Raw genomic sequence first — 19193 nt, forward strand, 5'->3', positions numbered from 1 at the left:
CCTTCATGCTTTGTTTTTATTCATCATTACTTCCCTCTTTTTCTTCTCTATATAAACCATCAACCAATTCCACCCCATTACATCTGCTTTCTCTCTTCATCTCCTTCACAAAACCTCCATATCCACCTTTCAAAATCCAAACACACAATATCCAATCTACTCCATCTCCTCCATCATCACCACCACAACTATCATCTTCCACCACTCAAAGTTAGCCAAAGGAGCATCATATCTTCATCACCATTCCATTCATCATCACCATCAAGAAGTTCATTATCCATCCATTCCACCATCAAGGATGATTCAAGGAGCATTGAAGGAGAAAAATGAAGGAGAAGCTACCCATTGATTTGTCAAGCTTCAACTAGTTCTTTCTTCCCTTAACTCTTTAATTTACCTTGATTTACTTTATAGATTTGATGCCAATTTGTATGACTATGAGTGAGTAGTTACTTTGTTGGGGCTAGAGTTGAAAGCCCTAACCAAACTTGTATGAATTGATATTTTAATTTACATTTGAAGTTATTTGTTATTTTCATCTTCATATGCTAATTCAAGAAGTGAATGCATTTATTCAAACTTAACTACTTTGAATGTGTTGTGTTTGTCATCTCATGAAAAAATGTTTAGGGAGTAGTTAACCTTGAGCATTGATAGCATGATAGCATCCTCTATGCGCATGTGAAGGTTGTGAGTTAAAATCACCTAGATCTAGAATTGGTTTGCTTACATGATTATCTAAACTCAAAGCTTTATGCATCTAGAACCAATGAATTGAGACTTAACCGGTAATAGGATTTGTTCTTAGGTAGTTAATTCTAGACTTATCCGGTTGAAATTGATAACATTAAAGAAGTTTAAGCCTTTGTAGTCTTATCCAGATGCAAAGAGGGTAATTGGAAAATTAGAATATCATCACTTGTATTTGAATTTCAATACTTGCAAGGGAGGTTAATGGTAGACAATCAAACCCCTAACTTCATCCATTATATTACTAGGTTAGTTTAGTGTAGTTTAGTTTACATTTGAGCATTTAATTTAATTTGGTTCACTACTCTATCCAACAACTAATTTCACTATCATCACAATGCACATACTTACCATGAGCCTAGATTTCCTTTTGAATTTAGGTTTATGATTGTACATTTGCATATTCTAGCTCTCCTTAGGTTAACACCCTAGCTAGTTAAAAGAATCCAATCCTCGTGGGTTTGATAACATTTCTTAAATCCCTATACTATTACTTGTACCCCTTATACTTGAGGGTGGTTATTTAGCTAACATCGAAGAATTCCGTACTTTACTAGTCGAAGGATAATCTCAACCAATCAAATTCTGGAGCTGAAGAATTCCGTACCCTAAACCCTAAATCAGGACTTGTTCAAAAATTCCGTACTTTACTAGTCGAAGGATAATTTCAACCAGTGAAGAAGATTCTACTTAGGTTGTTCCCTTGTCTCAAACTTCACCCCCTATTGCTCAACTCTTTGGTCAAGAAGCTTCAACTCAAATATATCCAGTTGTTACTCCTAGTGATCCTATAAAGTCAGTCTCTTCTACATAGGTGATACTCAGTAAACTACCCGTGGTAAACCAGTTAAAAGATATGAGCCTTCCGAAACTGCTAAACCCAAGTATCTAATTGCTAACTTTGTGTCACATCATAGGTTGTCCAGACCTTATACCTCATTTGTGAATTAAATATCCTCTATATATGTGCCTAACAAAGTGCGAGAAGTTGTGGAAGACCTGAAGTGGGCCAAGGCAATTGAGGAGGAAATTGAGGCATTACAGAAGAATCACACCTGAAAACTGGTCCCATTCCCACATGGGAAGAAGCCCGGTATATGTAGATGGATTTACACTATGAAACATAATGCATATGGCACTAAAAGCAGGTATAAGGCAATGCTGGTGGTTAAAGGGTTCACTCAGGCATATGTGATAGGAGCATAATTATGCGATATTAATAACGTTAACCTCTATACTTTCTTTGTTAGTTACTGTATTTTCTCGTTATTTACGTTGTTTACTTGTTTTATAGGTATTTTGAGCAAAGAATGAGAAAAGAAGTAAAAGAGGGATTGAAAGGAAAAATTGGCAAATCTGCCTGTGCAGATCAGTCAACTTCGACAGATCACTGAGACCAGCTCACAATGATCCAGAGGATGATCTTTATATTGATGGAAAGCTTCAGATGTCTAGTTTCCAGTTCTTTTTACGGCTCATCAATATCATTTTTCTAGAAGAAGTTATGGCCGATTTAGTACAAGAAGGTCAGGCTGCACGTGAATCTGAGGTTGGACGGGAATTTATGTTTCGAAGCCCAAATCACATCGAAAAGCCCGAGGACGAGTTTTTGCATCATATTCTGACTTAATGGGCGATGTGAATGGTTGGAATAAGTCATCAAGTTCAAGAGCCAATAGGAAAACTCCACCTAAGCACGTGAGCCCTAATTCTTTTAGGTTTTGGATTTCCTACACAATAGAAAGATGAAGGCAACCTCTAAGTATATAAAAGGAGATAAATCTGCAGCAGCTCTTGGCTTCTCTTCCCGGCTCTCCGTCCTCTCCCCTCTCTGCTGCAACTTCTTATTTTTCTCTTTAGCTTGTTTTTGTTTTTCTTTCTATGAGAAACTAACTCTTTTGTTAGGGGTTGTTGAAGCCCCAAATCATGATTGTAAACTTATTATGACTTTCAATTAGTTTTGTTTATCTATTGGATGAGAACCTAATTTCTATCTTCACATTGATGATTCCTTTGCATGTTTTCTTTGGTGCGCAACTTAGATTGCATGTTTAGGATTCTATTGCTAAGAATAATCATTGCCTGTGCCTTGTTTCGAGGGTTCCGTTGAGAGTTCTAGAGTAGTAAATCGTCTATAAGGCGAGTGATTAGGTTCCTAGATTAATTGAGACGCGTCGTACTCATGATGTCTTGTGATGTCTTGTTTTTCTTAATCTTAATGATTTCTATGTGTTAAATCTAGAGTTGCGTCAACCTAGGTTGCATTTTAGAAAATAGGTTAGGTGTAGAGCGTCTCTCACCTAGCATACAAGTAAGGAAGAACAATAGGTTAATTCAGGCGTTGGGTTAACTTGAGCATCTTCATCCATAGATAAATGAAATTAGGTTGAACATGATTAGTTTACTTGATTGATTGGTGGTGGATGCAATTCCTCTAACTTATTTTATCTTTGATTTTCAAAACCTTGAATCAAGTCTTTTTATTTTCGGAGTCATTTAGTGTTTCGTTTTTATTTAATTAGTTCGTCAACCAAAACATCTTCAAAAATTATCAAACTTTGTCAGTAGTTAGTTTGTCATGTCTAGAGTCTGTCTGTAAATTTTCGTGACATTTAGAATAGTTTAGAGTCGTCTGCCAGTCAGATCTTTATAACTGGACAGTTTATGTTTATTTTGTTTTGAGTCTTTAGATTAGTGATTAGACCACAATCTCTTGCGGGAACGATCCCTACTTACCTATACTATTTTCGACATTCTTGTAGGGTTAAATTATAGACATTTTTGTGCATCTATTTAGGTGTATAGAAATAGCCTATCAATTTTTGGCGCCGGTCGCCGGGGATTGTTGTTTCTAATTGCTAGTCTATTTTTTTTGGTTTATTTTTGTTCTTGATCTGTATCTATTCTAACTTTCTTTTCTTTTTATTTTTGTTTTGCAATGTGGCATCCTTCATACGAGATGTGTTCCATATGCTCCTTGGTTGGTCATTCAACGGAGACATGTCCAAACATGCAATATCAAGCTTACTTCGATCAAAACAACATGTTTGGAGGATATCAAGCAAACCAAGGGCATTGGAATGATCAATATGTGCCTGCATACAATCCGGCATGGGATAATCATCCCTACGTTGAATGGAATGGCTATCTAAACTCCCAACAAGAATCCTTCAATGCGTTTGATGCTTCTTCGTCTTCATACCATGATCATCAGTCACCAACACCTGAAGGTAACTCTCTTGAAGATTTGGTTGCTTCTATGACTAATACTGCTTCTTCTTGCATACAGAGCATGAAATCTTATACACAAAATATTGAAGAATCTGTTGAGAAGATTGGGCAATATGTGGAGATAATTTTGGATTGCTTGAATCAAGAGTCAAGAGAGCCAGAACCAATTCAAGAGCTTTCCACAATTGAGGAGGATGATTGGCCGGCAGTTAATGAGATTTGGGAGAGCGCATTACCTCAAGAGAACTCTCTTACACCTATGACAACTCTATGGGAGCCCCCTACACCAGCCACTGTGTTTCTTCAATCTCATGATACATTATGTGACTCATTCTTAGATGAGGATGACGACTACACCGTCCACCACTTGACCGAACTTGAAGCGTTGGAGGAGGAAGATCCCTTTGATGATGAGGGGTTTTATAATGAAGAAAGTAAGGAGGAGCTTTATGAAAATGAGTTCAATGTGCCGGAAGCAATCACCATACCTCATGAAGATCAAGAGTGTTTCAGTGATGATATGGGTGATTTCTTAGAAGAGGAAACCATCCAATCACATATCATCGGGCCTCTATCTCTCGAACACTGTGCACCACCTGATTTTCCCTTGCCATATTCGAGCTCTACAAGTGTTTCTTCCATCCAAGAAATCATTGATTTTGTTGATCATGTGGAGATGGTCATTTGCGAGAATTTGACATCTGATAAGGAGATCATTCTATCCATGCTTGGTGGATCTCATAGGAGATGGAGACAATGGAAGAAGAGAAAGAAAAAGAGGATCATCCAATCCCATGTTTCCATTACTCCCAAGCTACCCAAGTTGTTATCAAGAGATCATGAAACTTCACTTAAAAGGGTTAAGCATTTGAGGGATCCAAGACCAAAACCTCCTGATTACTCTTGATGGAGAGTAGGTGTGTCAGGCTGAGGACATTAAACCAAGCGCTACTTGGAGGCAACCCAATGATGGAGGAGTTGGAAGTAGCACGGATTGTTCGCCAAACAGATTTGATCTCTCTATCTCTTCCCTTTTATTTATGTTCTTTGATTATATTTGCTCTATTGTGTCTTTTTGTTGTGTTTAATCTTTTTCTTTATGCTTGGTTTGTTCATTGTTGTACTTCATAGTCAAACATTGAGGGCAATGTTTAGATCAAGTGTGGGGGGAAGGTTAAACACTTTGTTGTTTTGCTTAGAGTTTTTGTTTTAGGAGTTTTGGCTTTAATTTCATGTTTTTTTTCGAAATCCACCGACCAGTCGGCGAAGTCTGCCGACCGGTCGTTGTTTGTCTATTTCAGGGTCAGAAGCTCACCGACCAGTCGGCGAAATCCGCCGACCGGTCGTCAGAAAAAAAAAACAAAAAAAAAAAACTGAAAAATCAACCAAGAAAAAATATTTTTAGGTTTTGTTTTTGTTTTTGTTGAGTCTTTAGGAGTCTTCCAACATTATGATGAGCATGAACTATCGATTTGAATTATATGGTTACAAGATGATTGCAAGCATGATTTTGGATTCATAATCTTAAGTAATTGCTAATAGACTTTTATGATTATTATGCTTGATTTATGGTGCAATAGATGGTTAGGACTTATGTGATGACTGAAAATTTGATGGAAGCATGCTAGAACAAGTTAAACTTGATTTAGTCCCTTGTGAGTTATTGAGCCTTTATATGTGCTATTTCTTTTCTGAGTGCTTAGTATAGATCATCTTATTTTCTTGACGAGGATTTTGCTTGATCTCATCTTTTATTCACCTTGGTTGAGACTCGGATTCGACATGCATATTTATATAAGGACAAATGCTAGAACTTGCCCCAAAGCCTCTTGAAGCGTATGGTTGAATTGCATGATGGATGGAAAGGGATGAAGACACTAGGATTACCACCAAAGCCAAACTAACCGGTGTCCCTTTATGCACACAAGATGTGCAACCCCCTAGTTAACCCCTTTGAGCCTACATTTAGCCTTTTCTTTCATCACCCACATAATCCTTAAACCTTGAGCCTAGTGTAGTTTTTCCTTTACCCTTATTCTTAAGATTTAGTGGAGCTATATTCATGAGATATTTCCGTTCAAGGTGATTGTTGTACAAAACAAGTGTGGGGGAATCAGATTCATGATCCAAAGAAAAAATATTTATTGCGGTGAAAAAAAAAAAAAAAAAAAAAGAATTATTCGGCATTGAAGGAAAAAATAATACAAAGTTTGGATCTGATTCTCTGTGTGAAAAAGGAGATTGATTAGAAGTGAAGGCCCAACATGATGAATTTGGCCTTTGTCCTACTTCACGAATGTTGTAGACGTTATACCTTGAGAACTTTAAAGACTTTTCATCTCTTACTTCATTACTCGCTCCACTAGATTTTTAGAATCTTTGTTATTTCCTATCCTTTCTTTCATTAAACCTCAACCCTTGGCCCCATTACAACCTTGAATAATGACCTTCTGATCTTTAAAGTTGTGCATTCGATTTGTGGAGACTTGTGCAGAGGGGTGAGCATATGGTGTCACTGGCCTTGATCCGAGTTTTGGCATTCCAATCATGGGATCATAATGAAAAAAATATCAGAAAAAGCTTTTCTTTCTTGTTATCATATGTGAGCTATTTGTTTGCCTTATTACATCATTCCTCTCACATATAACTTGAGTGAATATTTATGCTTAGGCATCAAGTCAGAAAATCATGAGAGAAAAGAAATTGAGAGCATCTTTGTGAGCAATTAAGTTGAAGCTTGTTTGAAACATGAAGATGTTGAGTTTTCTTTTGTTGCATCGGTTTGGACTATCTCTGCATTATATTTTGAGCATGATGGTTATCAAAGTAAATTAGCTCTTAAGTCTGATTATGAGTTTGATTTCATGACTGCTTGAATCTTGTTGACCATAGTTGTGGGCTTAAAAGTTCTCTAAGATGTTTGGAAGACGTTAGGTCTGTGTCTTTTGTTCTAGTGTCTAGTCGTTTGCTAGGGACTAGCAAAGCTTAAGTGTGGGGGTATTTGATAGGAGCATAATTATGCGATATTAATAACGTTAACCTCTATACTTTCTTTGTTAGTTACTGTATTTTCTCGTTATTTACGTTGTTTACTTGTTTTATAGGTATTTTGAGCAAAGAATGAGAAAAGAAGTAAAAGAGGGATTGAAAGGAAAAATTGGCAAATCTGCCTGTGCAGATCAGTCAACTTCGACAGATCACTGAGACCAGCTCACAATGATCCAGAGGATGATCTTTATATTGATGGAAAGATTCAGATGTCTAGTTTCCAGTTCTTTTTACGGCTCATCAATATCATTTTTCTAGAAGAAGTTATGGCCGATTTAGTACAAGAAGGTCAGGCTGCACGTGAATCTGAGGTTGGACGGGAATTTATGTTTCGAAGCCCAAATCACATCGAAAAGCCCGAGGACGAGTTTTTGCATCATATTCTGACTTAATGGGCGATGTGAATGGTTGGAATAAGTCATCAAGTTCAAGAGCCAATAGGAAAACTCCACCTAAGCACGTGAGCCCTAATTCTTTTAGGTTTTGGATTTCCTACACAATAGAAAGATGAAGGCAACCTCTAAGTATATAAAAGGAGATAAATCTGCAGCAGCTCTTGGCTTCTCTTCCCGGCTCTCCGTCCTCTCCCCTCTCTGCTGCAACTTCTTATTTTTCTCTTTAGCTTGTTTTTGTTTTTCTTTCTATGAGAAACTAACTCTTTTGTTAGGGGTTGTTGAAGCCCCAAATCATGATTGTAAACTTATTATGACTTTCAATTAGTTTTGTTTATCTATTGGATGAGAACCTAATTTCTATCTTCACATTGATGATTCCTTTGCATGTTTTCTTTGGTGCGCAACTTAGATTGCATGTTTAGGATTCTATTGCTAAGAATAATCATTGCCTGTGCCTTGTTTCGAGGGTTCCGTTGAGAGTTCTAGAGTAGTAAATCGTCTATAAGGCGAGTGATTAGGTTCCTAGATTAATTGAGACGCGTCGTACTCATGATGTCTTGTGATGTCTCGTTTTTCTTAATCTTAATGATTTCTATGTGTTAAATCTAGAGTTGCGTCAACCTAGGTTGCATTTTAGAAAATAGGTTAGGTGTAGAGCGTCTCTCACCTAGCATACAAGTAAGGAAGAACAATAGGTTAATTCAGGCGTTGGGTTAACTTGAGCATCTTCATCCATAGATAAATGAAATTAGGTTGAACATGATTAGTTTACTTGATTGATTGGTGGTGGATGCAATTCCTCTAACTTATTTTATCTTTGATTTTCAAAACCTTGAATCAAGTCTTTTTATTTTCGGAGTCATTTAGTGTTTCGTTTTTATTTAATTAGTTCGTCAACCAAAACATCTTCAAAAATTATCAAACTTTGTCAGTAGTTAGTTTGTCATGTCTAGAGTCTGTCTGTAAATTTTCGTGACATTTAGAATAGTTTAGAGTCGTCTGCCAGTCAGATCTTTATAACTGGACAGTTTATGTTTATTTTGTTTTGAGTCTTTAGATTAGTGATTAGACCACAATCTCTTGCGGGAACGATCCCTACTTACCTATACTATTTTCGACATTCTTGTAGGGTTAAATTATAGACATTTTTGTGCATCTATTTAGGTGTATAGAAATAGCCTATCAATATGGGATAGATTATGATGAGAATTTTGCTCCAGTAGCCAAGGTGAACATTGTCCGAGTATTATTGTCACTTGTAGAGAATCTGAATTGGCCTCACCATCAATTTGATGTCAAGATTGTCTTCTCCTATGGAGAGCTTACTGAAGAAGAGTACATGAACTTGCCTCCTGGTTATGTACCTGACACGCCTTGTAATGTTGTGTGTATATTGAAGAAGTCCTCTTATGGACTCAATACTTTTAAGATGAAGAAGTCCTTTACAAAATTTGAGATGAAGAGTCTGAGCGACTTGAAATATTTTTTGGAGATTGATATAGCCAGGTTGATGGATGACATCTTCCTATGTCAAAGAAAGTATGTACTTGATCTCTTAGCAGAAACAAGCATGTTGGATTGTTGTCCAATTAATACTCCGATTGGGCAAAATCACAAACTAGCAAAATATCCTGATCAGGTTCCTACTGATAAACCTCGGTACCAAGGGTTAGTGAGACATCTAATTTACTTATCACACATTAGACCTAATGTTGCTTATGTTGTTAGTGTTCTGAGTCAATTTATGCATAAAGTGAAAGGCACATGTATGCTGTAGTAAGAATTTTGAGGTATGTGAATTCAGCATTTGGAAAAGGGTTAATGTTCTCTGAACATCAACACCTTGATGTTAGTGGTTACATAGACACATATTGGTATAGTTGTATCACTGACAGAAAGTCTCATCTGATTACTTCACCTTTGTGGGAGGTAACATTGTCACTTGGAGAAGTAAGAAGCAGAAGGTTGTTGAAAGATCAAGTGCTGAAACTAATTAAATACAGAGGTATGGCACTTAGAGTGTGTGAGTTCTTGTGGCTACGTGATTTGCTAAGAGATTTGGGCTTTAAACTCAAGTCTGCTATGCAACTATTTTGTGACAATCAAGCTACAATTCAAATATCTCAGAATCCTGGGCAACATGATCAAATAAATTAAGCATGTGAAAGTTGATCGACACTTCTTTAAGGAAAAGTTGGATGCAAAGTTAGTCACCTTCTTTTTTGTTCTAATTGAAGAACAATTAGCAAATATACTTACCAAAGAAATATCTAGCAAGATGTTCTATGACTCACTAGGCAAGTTGGGCCTTCAAGATGTTTATGCCTCAAAGGGAGAGTGTTGTCTTATGAATCATTATTAGAATTATTAGGATAATATATGAATTTAATAGTTACCTTATAGGAATAAGTTGCCTATATTGTGTAATATTTTAGTTTAGGGTTGTATATGTACCCCTAACACAATTGTGAATAATACATCAGTGAATTAACTCACAAATATTTCTCTTTTCCAACTTAATATTTGACTATTCAAAGTGTCCTGAGCTATGATAAAAGCATGCAATTTCTTTTCTCTTTATATATAAACTGCAGCAACTTTTCACACACATAGAAAACATAAGGCAAAATTAGTGATATCATATTGAAAGACCAACAGCCAGAGGGACTGACGGCGGTAGAGGCAGCCTGGTAACATAAGGCTAGGGCTTTTGCTCCTTTTGCTCTGGTTTGGCTTGGGCTGATGGGCTCTAAGTTGTGGGCCAGTATGCAGGGAGCCTTCCCACCTTCATTTATTAGTAGTGATGGTGGGCCTTCGTGGGCTTTTAGGTTGGTATATGGTTTTCAAATGTTTATCTATCAAGATCAAGGCTACTATTGAAGTTGATAACTATCTTGAAAGGCAGGTGCAACCCAAGCGGTTTATGGATAAGGAGTAACTCTTATTTGTTTTCAAAGAAGTGACATTTTGTTGATATCACAATTGCGTGATTGACTGATGGAATGATAGCTGATGATTTTGCCATAGACACGGAGTTTGTTTTTTGTACTATAAGAGCATCTTTAGCAATGCTAGCCATTTTTGAGTCAAATTTTAGCTAAAATAGCTAAAAAGTCATTTTAGCTAGCTACTTTAGAATTATGTCTGCATCAATGCTCTCTATTTTAGTTAGTTTTGAATTTATATTATTTTTTAAATAAAGATTAAATAGTTTAAATGTATTTATAAATTACATAAAATAACTTAAAATGAATGTTTTGAATTATAGAGAGCCTCACTTCGCTCTCTATATTTAGGAGCGAGATAGTTAAAAGTTATAATAGGTAAAAAGCTAATAAAATAGATAAAAAGCTAAACATACTCTCTAAAATAGCTAAGGAGCCAAAATGGAGAGTTTGCTAAAAATGCTCTAAGTTCGTTACTATATCTAGTTCAAAACAAATATCTAATAAATTTGCATTTATTTAATAGAGTTCAGAATTCTTGTCCATTTCCTATTCAAATACACCGTAGACTTTAGCCCTTATTAATGGCCACCGAATCTAATGGTATATTCTTTTGAAAAACAAAAAAAAACAAAACAAAAGTGTTTCATTTTAATTACAATTTTTTTTTTTTTTGAAATGAGGGCTTGGTGCAGCTACCCTATAGTCTCGATTAATGAAACTGCCGAATACAAGGGAAAACATTAAGCCTAAACTCCTGGTTACAAGAAGCATCTAGAGCACGTTCTGAAATAATATAAGAAGTGTTTCGTTTTAATTACAATTTAGCAAACGGAAGTTGGGAGATATTTTGCCAAGGAAAGAGACAATTATAAAATTACAACCAATGGGGTTATGCCACGTACATTGACAGCCTTATAAAATAGCCGAGACCCTAATTGACGCACAATCTCTGAATTGCAGTTTTACTCTGTCATCCAGACCCAGACGACGCCATGTCTCTTGTCGAATCAGAATTCTCCAAGGATCCGAACCCGTACCTGAACCAGGTCCCGCCGGAGGAGGACGACAAGATCCAGGCTCATGGTATGCTTTTGTTTTTTGTTTCTTGTTTTGTGAGAGAAATCAAAATTTTCACCTAATTGTTTTCGTTATGAAGTTCTCTGTAACTTTTGGTAGAATTCGTATCTTAATTTTGTTTGATTCGAAAGGAAACATGTTGGGCTTAGTATGCTGGTGTAGAAAAACCTAGTGCCTTTTCGTTGTGCTGGAAATTTGTCATGTAATTAGCTCAAGGTTAACTCTGTATCTTGTGTAGCAAGACATGCTTAATTGGCTGAACCTTGAGATGCGCCTTCCATTACATTGCATCTGTTTATGTAATAGAAATTTGTTTGTGTTTGTTATTTTGTTTGATTTGAAAATATTTTCTCAGAAATAAACGAGTTTCACTTTTGTAATCAACTAAAAGTCTTGGCAATCTATCTTATTTTTAACTCAATGAAAGTTGAAACTCAATTTCTGCCAAACTCAATTTCTCAGAAATAAACTCAATTTTTGCTTTTGTAGTATAAGCTATGGACTATGGTTGAATTGTATAGTTTGTAGAAAGATGGTATACCATAACTTGAAATACTTCTCTGTTTGCAGTATATTAATGATATGAGAAAAAGGGCCTTTCGTTGCTAATATGTTATTATTGGCTGAACTATTATATAGGGAATTTAAATTCGTTGCCACAGTAATTGTTTCTTATGTCTTTTCCTGTTGGTAAACTGACAAACAGGAAAACACAAGGCTGCTGAAGACTCTCTGTCTCAACTTGAAGTAGAGGAAGAAGAGGAAGAAGATGAAGAAGGAGAAGAAGAAGCAGAAGAAGAAGAAGAAGAAGCAGAAGAAGAAGAAGAAGGAGAAGAATTTGAGTTGTGTGATGTTTGTTTGAAGGACAAGGAACACTGGACGGATGAATGCCCGTACTTGGTTTGTATCCCAAACCCAATGGAAGTAACTCTTGGCAAAGGTTATTATATGGTTTGTGTGGACTGTAATGTGTCGGGTGGCCACTCTGATATAGTCGGTACACAATGTAATGTGTGGGGTGGCCACCCTGATAGGAGGTGGAAAGGACGTGCTATTGTCAAGGTCTGCGGTATTTGTGCGGGCGTACGCCACTGGTCTGCAGAGTGCCCAAATAAGCACTTACTACAAAAGCAAAAGAGTCTGTTGGAGTGTGCTGCTGAATATCGGTCTTGGTTGGCTACCAAAAAATGTCAACCTGCTTGATTTGATGAATCATAACTTCTAGCACAAACATATGCACTGATTTTTTCTCTCTAAAATCAGTATTAATATATGTATGTCGGCTAATCATTATTTGGAACACAAACTTATGCAGCGTTTTTATCTATGAAGTAAAATCAGTATTAATATATGTATGTTGGCTAATCATCACTTGTATAAGGAATCTATTTATAAATAATATAGTTAGTAATCTCTCATTCGCTACACTTTGCTGATACTGATTATTTATGGTTCATGAATGATACTGATTTATTTGAGAGGATAACTGATTCTGTATTGGATATTTGGAGATGGTGATTTCCCAATAAAATTCCCTCAAATTATTCTATTTCTCCTATTCTTCCATGGGAGTTCTGTTTTTCTAGAGCAGCCCTTGCGCCTTGATCAGTTCTCAGAGTCGTTCTTCTGTTAGATGTTTCTGTTCTCATCTACAGTCCAGATTTCAACCTTATGTCTTCTTCAATATTTGATTTCAACCTTGTGTCTTCTTCAATATTTATATCTATAAAGTTTACCAAAGAACTATATGATTATTCTGATTTTGGCTTATGGTGATTTGTTGGATACAATTTTTCATTCGAGAAAAATTATGGAGTGCTTGTTTTCTCTATTTGTGGCCTGCAATTGAAGTGAACAACAAAGACCTGATTTTCCTATTAATATTCATGAAGCTTTGTCGTGTCTGTATTATTTGCTTCAACGCTTCCTCCTAAACTCAATTCAATGGTTCTGTGGATGGTCATTTAAATTTTTTGGAGATGAGGGTGCTGTCATCGACTCATTGTAAGCATTATCCTTTGTTTAGTGGCTGCTGCTGTGAATTCTTGGGTAGCTCTTCACGTGGGTTTCAGTCCTGAAGGGATTGTTTGTTTATGATTTAAGGTATATCTCACCCACCTGACTTGAGTACGTAGTTTGGATGCTAATTCTTGAGCGGGTTATTGCTCAAGTAATATACACTGAATTACAAGCTGTTTATCTGATTTGAGTAGACTTTGCTTGATAAGACGGTTTCTTACAGTGGTTCTAAGTACCCAGTTTGATATATGAAGGCTAGGGATTTACTCAAATGGCTATTTGGATCATGTAAACAAGGGTGATTATGTTGAGACTACTACTGTGCTTCACCTATCAACTACTGTGAGAATCCTACAGGCTACAGTTTTCATTAAATTTCATGTGTAATCTGTATTACAGATCTGTTTGCAACAAATAACAACCTCAGTGTTTGCTATTCTTACGTTCCATCCCTTCCTAGCATTATGATCCAATCTGAACAGAAATGGAGGCCTGATATTGAGAATATTGTATCCGGAAGATACTTTAAGCTGAACAGTTAGACAAACAAGTTCATCCTTCTTTTAAATTTATCTCTCCTATATATATCTAAGCTTTCTCGGTCGATTAGATGGTCAAGCAAGAATACCTAAGGTCACTCTTGCAAAGTATTGCTTCAGATCTTCCTTGAGTTTCAGTGACTTGATGATGTTTGAGACTGCATGTGTGTGTTGATTGCTCATGACGGTATCTCGCGGCCATTGGTACCCAATGGCGGAGTCAGAAACTTAGTGTTACTGGGGCACAAAAATAAAATAATAATATCAAAATTCAAAACATAAAAAATCTTAGAAAATAACAAGAAATTTGGGACTGAGTTGAGAGTTGATACATTTTGCTCCGTCACTAAAAAATAGCAACGAGTGACAGAGCTAGAACTCCATCCTAGGTGAGGATCTTTCGAAATTAAAAAGAAAAAATTTTGAACTCAAATTAATATCAAAACTTAAAATTTTCGATTGATAGAAATATTATAAATAAGATTATTTTAGATAAAATTATGTCAAATTTATAATAGCAAGCCATATGAAAAAATAATAATATTAATAGGCTGCAAGCTAGAATTAAACCTTGGAAAAAAATTAAACAAAAAGTATTGCAGGGAGACAAATCGAACCTTAGACCTGCAATATAGCAAAAAGAAGCTAAACTGCTGAACCGTGCTAGTTACCTGCAAATCTTGCTAACTTAATTAATTATATACCGAAAAGATTACTGGGTCACGGAACCCAGTGTGCCCCAATGTGGCGGAGCCACTGTTGGTACCAATGCAATATATTGTTGAGGAGTCATTACATAAGTGTGGATGCTGCAGTCTCTTTTCTTGAATCCGAACACAGCTGGTTTCCCTCTCCATTCACAAATCATGATGCTAAAGGAAGCAGTTACTGGAACACTAATGGTTAGTGTCTTTTTTTCTTTTTTCTTTTTTGCATTTTTTGATATTATATGGTTAAATTACTGGAAATCCGAATCTATCCTTGTTTTGAATAAAACTGGAAAAATTTCATAAACTTTCCAATGATTGTTGAAAATTTAAAAGTTCCAATTTCGGAATGGTATTTTGAATTTCTGAAATTTTAGGAGCGAAATTGAAAATTTTTATACCCTAAAGAGCAAGAAACAGACCTGAACCAACTTCATCCACATAGATTTTCCTTAGTACATAAGCTAGGACAACTTTGGTCAATACCAAACACAAACAGTCTAATTACTCTAATATGATGAAATAAGGAACGATTCTCACACAATTTCAGAGGGAAAGACGGTTGCAGATTGATGTCCAGGAATACAAGCATTGTCAAGCAGCTGTGACAAGGTAATCCTGTCAAAGCCGAGAGGTAGTAAATTAATATGGCCTTTGATTTGATAGCTCCTGGGAAACCTGCTTCATGGTTGGCCGAGATTCCGGATTGGTTTGCAAGCATAAAAATGCAAGCTTCACAATAAACCCCAGTTTCTCTGCAATTTGACCTCTAGGAGCTGAAAGGCGTTTATCCAAATTCCAAAATGTCCCTCAGCGGTGTATCAAGCACAGTACTTGATGTCGATAATCAGGATGAGAGAACTGAGATCATGAGGTCCCCCGGATGCTTTCCCATGATCACTTCTAGAGTTAACACTCCAAAACTATAGACATCACATTTCTCATTCATTTCCATTGTGTATGCAAACTCTGCAAGGTCAAAATGGTTCAACGTTTACTTTGCTAGACAGTGAATCTTAATCACATACAAAGCAAGAACACTTAATTGATGGTATAGATAGATTGACGTTCTAACAATTTAACATGTCACTTTTTCTAGGAAGGTAGTTCCATATGTTTTGCCACCTGCCAGTAATATGCAATGAGAAAATTAAGGAAACTATATATGGAATTATGGATAGTTACCTGGAGCAGTGTATCCAAACGTGCCTGCAAATGAAGTCCAATTGGAAGAGTTGGGCTTCAAAATTCTAGCTGTACCAAAATCAGATATGTAAGCGTTGTATTCTAAATCCAGCAAGATGTCCTTGCTTGATATGTCTCGATGAACAATTGGATGCAAGCAATCATGGTGCATATAGGATAAAGCTGCCACACTCTTGACAACGTTTACCCTTGCAATCCATTCAAACATAAATATTTCATTGACATTGTGTAGTAGCTTTTCTAAGCTTCCCCCTTCCAGAAACTGGTACACCAAGAATGAGTGGCGCGGATGTGTGCAAAAACTATAGAGTTTCACATTGTTTCGATGACGGATTTCAGAGAGTGCATGGATCTCACTCTCGAACGCCTTGAGATTTGCTACCCCACTACCATCTTGTACCGTGTGAATTTTCTTCACTGCAACAATCTGGCCTGTTTGCATCTCAGCTTTATAAACACTCGCTTGCCCCCCCTGCTCCTACACAATGTTGAGAGTCAAATTCCTCAGTAGATTCAATGGTGTCCTCATATACCAATTTCCCATCATCGCTCCATATCGAAAAGAGATTCTTAGTTTGTATTTCTTCTCACTCCAATAAAACAATTTGAATTAATGTAATCTCCTGATCTTCGACCTCAATCAAATTTTTATTTATCTAATTTTAGAGAAATTAGTCTCATTATCCCTTAGTAACTTTTATTGCCCCCTTAATAAACTAAACTTTTATTGGGAGGCAATAAAGTTTTTTTTTTTTTGAGGGAAATGTGGATTTCATTAACGCATGCTAAGATGACCATTACATATCCTTCTGCTGCCTTCAACTAGACAGATCAAGAATTTGTAGTAAGAGAACTACTTTGATACATAGAGACATACCATCTATATTCGAACTAACCACTGACTTATTTAAAAGTGAGCCTATAAACTATGAAAAAAATAGAGACATAGTAAATAGGCTCCTACCACAACCATATAGATTTTTTCATTGCCCTTCAAACTAGGGCTTGGGGGGGTTTACCCAAGTACAACATTGTCAAGACCTCCTCAGCAAAGACCTTCTTTGTCTTTGGATTTTTATTTTTAGATTCCAAAGGCCTTCATTTCTTCTTCTTTGTCCCCTGTAGCTCAAGTACTGGCTTTGGCATCAAGACCTTAGCCGGCACCAACATACCTCCAGGGTTTTCCATAAGGCCCATAGACTTAGCACTGAATTTAGAAGAAAATTTAGGCATCTTCACTTTCTTTGCAAAAGCAACCGGACTAGTTTTACCTTCAAATAAGTCAGATATCAAAAATTGCAATTTTTTTGGGGATGGAAAAGGTCTACCTCGTTTAGCCTGGCCCACAGTCTCAACCGGCACAATAGCACGGGAATCCTCATCACTGGCTGCCTTTGATTCAACATTCCTGATGATCACCGGTCGCCTAGGCCTACTAGACTCAGCACCACCAAATAGGGAACGCCTCACTGGTGGCAGAATGGGAGTAGTGATGCCCTGAAACCTGAAAGTCCATTCCTGGAACTGAGGACCATGGAATCCTAGAAACTGATTATTGAGTTCGAGCTTTCGGGCCACAGGTTGTTCAACAGTCTTGACACTCTTGACACTAGGTGGTACAATATCCGGATTGCATGGGCCATTCTCATGGAAAACACGAGCATAGATATCACACTTGCCTGCTAGATTTTCTAACAGAAAGTGTACCTCTTGCTCAACCCCTCTAGCAAACTTTAGGGTTTTTGTCGGAAATAAAGGCTTCAAGATTGAATGGGAGACACGAACCCTAATCTCCCTCATAGCATCAAACAACTTTCCATCGATGTCCAGGTACTTCCTAGCAACAGAGGCTACATTGGCAATAGTTTTCCGTTGTTCATATGCCGGTGGCATATTAGTTATTTGAACCTAGAAAAATAGGTCTTGCATTTGTATCGATTGCAGCAGAGAAATACCATCATATGGCTACATCACGAACAGATCCCGATTAAAACTCCAAGGCCCTCCCATCATCACCTTCCGGCAATCACTGCGGAGGTCAAAAGAGAACAAGAACCGATTTGGAGTCCTTTGCTGGACGGTAAAACCTCGGTTCAGTACCTAAACACGCCTGAAATTGCGTCTTAGGTCCATGGCTATTGTCAGTTTCGGGGTGAGCGGCCATGCAAGGAGATAGGACTAAGATGTTCGCTGCGCACCTCCATCCGACGTGGCAGAGATGTCAACCACATCATTGCTCGCAATGGCAAGCGAAGTGGCGAAGCTTCTGGTGACAGAGTCAATATTAGACATGTTAGGCAGTGAGGCCGGCCGAAATCCGGTTGATTTGGTTGTAGAGATGCCGACACAGAGGTTGGAATTAGGAGCTAGGGTTTTTAGGGGTTGGGCGGCCGTGGGAACCTTTAGGGTAAATCTATTCTTTTTTTGCCTTTGGCAATAAAGTTTATTTGATTTTATTCGAGCACAATAAAAGTCTCCGGTGACCTATGAGATCTCCGACGACCTCTTTGGAAACCTCCGGCAAAATTTTTAGAGAAATCCAGCGACCGGTCACCGGATTCCCGTGATCAATGACCGGATTCCGTCAACCGGTGACTGGAGTTCCGCAAAGTCTCTTATAGTTTCTCTCTCTATTTGACAAAGGGGTGAGGGAAAAATGGTCTTAAAAATAAATAAATAAACAAAAATAAAAATCTTAATTGTGTTATAAACTAGAGAATAAGTGAGAGATAGAATAGAGAAACATAATATAGGAGGAGGTAAATGAATAATACATACTTTCTCATGGACCCTTTTATATAAGAGTTGGGTTTACATCCTAATAAAGACATAAAAGATGAGAATTTACGTGGATATCCATATATTTATAATATTTACAACACTTCTCCTTGGATGTCTACTAATGGTGTTGGAAGCACTTAATGTTGCCTCGTCAAAAACCTTGCTAGGTAACAAAAATTCAGTTGGACAAAAATAACCTTGATCGAAGGAGAAAAACAGTACAACGCGCATATATCCTAAGTAGCATAATTTTGAATGCTCCCTTTGATGGTTGCAAGCTTCACCATGTATGTAACAAAATACATGCACCATGCATATTGGATATGGTGTGTCGATCACATAGGTGAGACCATGTGTGCTTTGCATAAAAGGGATTCATCATGAATTTCAATTCCTACGAAGGTTTGCATAATACCAATAAAACTATGATAATAAATCTTACCTCACATAATAAGAGTAGAACTAATTTCATATGCTCAAATTTTAGATTAA

At 37.0% G+C, this 19193-nt stretch overlaps 1 protein-coding gene and 1 pseudogene across 1 annotated transcript; one reads left to right on the forward strand and one right to left on the reverse strand.

Moving 5' to 3' along the window:
• Window positions 1–11323: 11323 nt before the first annotated feature.
• Window positions 11324–12876, forward strand: LOC112186098 (transcriptional regulator Myc-A). The gene is made up of 2 exons (XM_024324459.2): window positions 11324–11455; window positions 12156–12876. Exons 1-2 carry the CDS (start codon window positions 11365–11367, stop codon window positions 12650–12652), a joined length of 588 nt encoding a protein of 195 aa, XP_024180227.1. The 5' UTR covers window positions 11324–11364; the 3' UTR covers window positions 12653–12876.
• Window positions 12877–15356: 2480 nt separating this feature from the next.
• On the reverse strand, window positions 15357–17813 carry LOC112184851 (annotated as a pseudogene).
• Between the last annotated feature and the right edge of the window lie 1380 nt (window positions 17814–19193).

Source organism: Rosa chinensis, chromosome 2 (assembly GCF_002994745.2).
Source record: "Rosa chinensis cultivar Old Blush chromosome 2, RchiOBHm-V2, whole genome shotgun sequence".
NCBI classification, from domain to species: domain Eukaryota; kingdom Viridiplantae; phylum Streptophyta; class Magnoliopsida; order Rosales; family Rosaceae; genus Rosa; species Rosa chinensis.